The 6059-nt window shown below is 49.6% G+C and overlaps 1 protein-coding gene across 1 annotated transcript in view; it reads left to right on the top strand.

Moving 5' to 3' along the window:
- The first annotated feature begins 505 nt into the window (after window positions 1-505).
- Window positions 506-6059, top strand: part of LOC118451763 (type-1 angiotensin II receptor-like) — a 6948-nt gene continuing 1394 nt past the window's right edge. Inside the window, exon 1 of the mRNA XM_035889403.1 lies at window positions 506-575. Coding sequence (XP_035745296.1) covers window positions 538-575 — 38 coding nt within the window. The 5' untranslated portion in view covers window positions 506-537. The remainder of the gene's footprint in view (window positions 576-6059) is intronic.

The following is a 6059-nucleotide window of genomic DNA, read 5'->3' as shown; positions in this document are numbered from 1 at the left end:
CTGCAACAGAGCTGAACTTGGCTTAGCCAACGCGGTGCCTGGAGAACAAGGAGGAGGGTTAGTAATCAGCATCCAACCTGGGTATCCCCAGCAACACCAACACAAACACTCATCGGGGATAGCCCGGTCCAGCTAGACATAGCGCCGTTTTTCACGCCAGAGGACACCTTTTCTTTGCTCAGAATGTTTTGTTTTAGTCATGGATAATCCGTGTTAGCTCCCGCGACACCCAGATGAGTTCAGGAGTCCACCCTGTAATCTGCTCCATCCAGGAGCGCGTATTTGAGGAAGTGTCTGGGACTCCTCTTCCACACAGGGCATCAATTTTTCCAGACAGCTGAAAGTTAATAGCTGCCATGATTCAAGCGAGTAATTCTTGTGAAACCAGCTCCGGGGATGTTGCCTAGCAAAACAAATTCTGTCAGCGCAGCCCCGTGCTCTGACGTGGTGCTGGAGCCACGTTTTTTAACCCCAGGAAGTGATCCAAGGGAAACGGCACATTTTAGCGCTGCTGCAGACCGTACACAGAATACAGTGATGCAGAAAACAATTCCCGGCTGCTTTTTCCAGCAAATGTAAGTATTTTTGCTTTTAAACTATGTAAAAGCTGATACCACTTCACTATAGTCAGGATATTCAGCGGCAATCTGGGTTTCAAATTTGTTCTCCTCTTCTCTGTATTCTTTGACACAATCACAGGAGGAATTTTGAAAGGAAGGATTTTTTTAAGAGTAGGAGATATTTTTCTGTGCCTCTCAAACTGCCACAGCATGCCAATGACATTCTCATTTGTTATTACTGCGGTTATTATTAACTGGAGTTTGTAATGTGGCTCAGGAGAGCAGTTTCTGCGGAGATACAAGAATAGCGCCGTTGAAAAGGCAAAGTGCTGGATCAGGGAACCTCCCACGAGCTCGAACTGATGTTTCATTTCAATAAGGACTAACCAAAACCCATCTAGGTGCCACTGTCCACGCGCAGCGATCCTCCTGCCGATAATCTTTATGGAATATCGTGAGAGGCTGCTTTGAAAACTGTAAATAAAGAGGTGAATTGCCTCGGGCTGCCGCCTTCGCCTGACCTGGCTGTTCTGGCAGGACAGGAGTGGTTCTTCTGGAAAGAGCTTCCCATTCCCATTCCCACCCGCCCCCATCCCAGGCGTGATCCCCCTGCCTGCCTGCCCCTACCCTGGTGCAGGCAAAGGGAAGGGTCTGCCAATGGAGAACACCTATCCTCCACCTCCCGAGGTCCTTCCCGGCCTGGCAGGGTTTCCCAGCTGGGGGAAGCTGCTGGGTTGCCTGCGGAGGAGGACAGCGGGGGCTGGGGGGAGCCGTGCTGGCAGCCGCCTTCCCCAAAGGAGGAGCCTGAGTCTTCAGACCTTGCTTTGTATTTCTTCATACATCTGTTCTTTATCCAGGGGGTCTTTAATCTTACAAATATCAAGGCTGTGTCTGAGTAGCGATGTGCCCCAGACTGCTCTCTGCTAGAGCAAGGAGGACCGTGCCCTCCGACCATCCTCGCAGTGCGGGCCGTGCAGCGTCCTGCCCGCCGGCAGCGCTCCCTGCCTTCTGCCAAAGCCCGGCCCGAGCCCGCACGGCGTTCGGGAGGGTGAGCGCTGGCAGGTGCCGAAACTGTGCTGGGGGCCACTGGGGCTCTCTCAAGACGATGAAGAACTGAGCTCTGGCACCCGGGAACATCACTCACTTCTGTTTAATTTACTGGAGCAGATGCATCCAAACAGAATTTGGAGCAAGTATCAGAAACTGGGATGCCCTTTTCCTTAACAAACATCCGCAACTACCAGTGTTGTCATCCATGAGCCTTTCCTGATCCCTGCTCCTTGGCCCAGCGTGTCAGCTGTTTTCCTACCCTGCCCAGATTCCTTCGGTGGTTTGAAAAGCGTCCCCGCCTCAGGACAACCTGGTGGGGACACCCACGAGAGATAAACATCTAAATCCCCTGCGGTGAAGGAGGAAATCAAACCTCGCTCTACTACATTCTGGATGAGAGTTTTAATCATTAAATCATAGTGCAAAAGGGGCGGAGGGAGGCGGGAGGGAGCCACGGCGATGATTCCATCTCCTGGGGCAGCTGTGGCTTGGGAGGAACGACACAAATCTAACAGAAATTGGGAAGGCATCTTCCATCCAGAAACTCCAGCTCCTTTCCAACGCACGCTGCAGTGTTACGCAAAATGCTGGCAGCATTACATAAAACGCCAAAGTTTTCAAGAAGGGAAGAACACGAAAAACACGCCGAACTCCTCAGCGTCTGGGCTGGCTGCTTCTGGGTGCCTCCTCCAGCTGTACCGGCTTGTCGGCATCATTTTTGGACGCTCGTCAGTAGAAGAGCCTATGGGCTCATCACCAAGGCCTGGGGTGTACGATAGGACCCAATGCCCAGAAGCTCGGAGTGAAAATGCTCCACAAGGACACGATAAAGTTCTGCTGTAAATCCGCCCATCAGCGTCTTCTTCCTTTCAAACTCCTTACGTGAAAAAAAGGGTGGAGGAAACACACGAATGAGGCAGGTGTGCTGGGGAAATCTGACTTTGTCCACAGGGACAACTTCTGTTTGATTCAGTTTGTTTTCCAATGAAACTTTATTTCCACCTTCTCCAGAGGAGATGTAAAATCCCGAAGTTAATGGACGGCACATCTTTCTCGCTCGTTCAGCGGCTCACCCTAGCTTAGATTTGTTTACTCCCCCTCATCTGGGAATCACAGCCTCAAATTTAGCCGAAGTACTGTGCCCAGAGATGTTGATCTTCAGCAGCCTGGGCCAGGTTACATGGACTTTCCAGCATACAACGATGCATAACAGTAATTAGTTGCTGTAAAACGAGCAAAGTTCTTTTTCAATGCACGTAATTTGCCTCCTCAAAAACATACGTAATGAAAGTACACACAGAAATAGGCTGCAATCCAAAAAAAAGATGATAAAACACTCTTCATGTACCTTTCCAGAGAAGGAGGAGCTTGCTTGAGCAACAAGCCAAATCAGTACTCAGCTGCGCACGTCACAGCTTGGCTCTCCTCCGCCTCTGGCTAGCGAGCGGTGTGGGTGCTCCCACTGTGGGTTCAGATGGGTTTGCTCCAATAGATCTTAATTCCATTGGTGCTTTGTATCGAAACAAAAGGCCAAACCAAGGCTCAGACGTCAACACCCAGAGATTAACCCTCCTCCCCACCACCTCCGGCATCCTCAGCAGTGAAGCAAAGCCACTTCTTGGTAAATGAGTATGCGCTAACGAGGCTGCACCAGGACTAGTGGCAAACCCCCTCAACTGCATGGGAAGAGCACAGACCACTGATTTCAGAAAGATTTTGGTGAAACAGAAAATGCAGAATCACTTTTCTAGTTGATCACTGTGGAAAAGTGAGGGTAAGATGAACTGTATCGCAGTTAGCTGAAATACTGGACTAAATTTTTTCTACCCCTTTGTTGTGGTTTAACCCGGCAGGCAGCTGAACACCATAAAGGATTCCGCTAACAAGGTGGCTCAGATACTTAAAAACAAGAGAAAAGGTGCATGTGAATCTGGGATGAGTCAGCCTGGTACAAAACGAGTCTCAACAAGCAATGGGAATCCCACTCTTCAAAAAAGTTGGCTTGGAACCTTTCGTAGGAATCACTCAGAGGCCAGGTTGGATGGAGCTGGGAGCAACCTGGTCTGGTTCAAGGTGTCCCTGCTCCCTGCAGGGGGGTTGGACTGGGTAACCTCTAGGGGTCCCTTCCAACAAAAAACTTTCTGTGATTCTATGATTCTATGAATTATCATTTTCCCATCATCCCATCAAAAGAAAACAATAGGCCAGGCCTAAACCCCAGACCTGTTGGGTAACTGTACTGGGAAAACTTTGAAGTACAAGCTCCAAGGTGTTCGCGTCAGGAATACTGAGAATTTACATAAGGAGGTAGCTGCTCAAACATGAGAGAAATGGCATCGTTATATTTAGCTGAATCTCTGATCCCTTCACCACTGATCTGTTTATAGATCCAATATTCAAAATACAGGGAAATAACTGTCAAAGTTTCAGTAAGAGCAGAGTCTGGATAAAGACGCGTTCAGAAGCATTACAGCAAACAGCTTAGGCACAAGTAAAGATGAACTCAAGACACAAGGCAAACGGCTTTGTAGGTGGCTGATACAAAATCGTTGTCCAACCACAACAACGACAAAGAAGGGCTCCTGCTGGCAGCCTATGGGAACTGGCTGGTTTCATAAACGTCGTGGTTTCAGATGTTGCCCAAACCCAGCAGCGTGCCGTTCTTGAGGGCTGGTTCTGTCGGGCAGTGTTAGCTAACGGTCGGAGGGACGCAGTTTTTCCTCTTGCTCACACGCCCTAATGAACTGAGGCTTCTACCAGGCCTGTCAAGAGAGAAACTCAACCCCAAAGCCCACCACCGCTGCAGAAGACTGCAGACCTACTGGTGGTGGGTAAATACGAAGGGAGTCCAGGCACCCAGAAGCACCAGGAGCAAGGGACGTGGTCCCCCTCCAAAAGCCTTCACCCCAGGGCTCATTTGCACACCTTCCCACGGGTCTATAAACTTTCCCTCCAATTCCGTGTCAGATCTCATGATTTATTCATAAACATCCAACTGGATGCATTAGGAGATTCAACTGATAAACAAACTGGAAACATAACAGTATAGCTGTCTCGGTGGGAAATTAGAATTGGGTCTAATTATAGCTCTGCTAAGGCCAAGGAATAAAAGGCTGGGGGCTGCCAACAGGCACCCCACCGGGGGGACGGCCAGTTGGTTTTAGGCTTTGTTAATGGTACTTAAGAAAAAGCAAGTTTAACAGCTCTTGGCAGCAATAATGCTTAAAATAGCTCTTGGGTTTTCGTTTACTCCCAAAGAAATGTAGATATAAAATCAGAACATCAGAGAAACGTTTTAAATGGTGCCGTAGCGGGGACCGGGCGCCAGCTGGACCAGCTTCGAGCTGTGCGGCAGCCGGCGTGGCCCCGGGCAACTCCACTCCTGTGCTGAGAGCTGAAAGCTCAGAGGCACAAGGAGCTTGGGGATGCTATCACCAACCACACATCGAACCAGAGACCACATCTCTTTCTCAGCAAAACTTAAAAACCCCATGGGCTTCTGCAGCCAGCAGTCGTGTGCTTGTGAAGCTGGAGCAGCAGGCACCGCTGAGCCCACCAGCTTTTCCCCGGTAGCCCAGCATCATAGAATCATAGAATCATGGAATGTTTTGGGTTGGAAGGGACCCCCAGAGGTCACCCAGCCCAACCCCCCTGCAGGAGCAGGGACACCTTGAACCACATCAGGTTGCTCACAGCCCCGTCCAACCTGGCCTGGAATGTTCCCAGGGACGGGGCCTCCACCCCCTCTCTGGGCAACCCCTGCCAGGGTTTCACCACCCTCACTGGAAAGAATTTCTTCCTTAGATCCAGTCTAAACCTCCCCTGCTTCAGTTTAAAGCCATCCCCCCTTGTCCTGTCCCAGCTGGCCCTACTAAAAAGATTTTCCCCACCCTTCCTAGCATCCTTTTAGGTTATTCCTTTCTTTCCCAGAATGAGTAATAAATATCTCGTTTACTCTTCTACACAGCACAGCTAGAAATCTTTGTCTCGCTGCAACTTTAGAGAATGGATTCTTCATGCTTGAATTGACCCACAAAGGCAAACAGAAAAAACTGGCATACTGAAATCAGCCCTATTCTGACCTCAGTTCTTCCAGTAGCCGTCCAGTGTCATTCCAGTTTCCCTGCAATGACTCCGGCATTAACTATAATAAAATGCTATTGCCTGGCTTTATATGCAATCTACTTCATAACTGCCACAGCCTGAGGCTTTCACTACTGAACGTCTCTGAAGCTGGGTAACCAACCAATCACAGAATCATAGAATCACAGAATCGGTTAGGTTGGAAAAGCCCTTTAAGATCATCAAGTCCAACCGTTCCCCTAAGCCTGCCATCCCACCACTAAACCCTGGCCCTCAGCACCTCACCTATCCTTCTTTTAAATACCTCCAGGGATGGGGACTTGACCACCTCCCTGGGCAGCCCATTCCAGAGCCTGACAACCCTTT

Source organism: Egretta garzetta, unplaced genomic scaffold (genome assembly GCF_000687185.1).
Source record: "Egretta garzetta isolate BGI_Z169 unplaced genomic scaffold, ASM68718v1 scaffold402, whole genome shotgun sequence".
NCBI lineage: Eukaryota > Metazoa > Chordata > Aves > Pelecaniformes > Ardeidae > Egretta > Egretta garzetta.
Note: the sequence above shows the minus strand (reverse complement) of the source record. Positions and strands in the feature narration are given on the sequence as shown.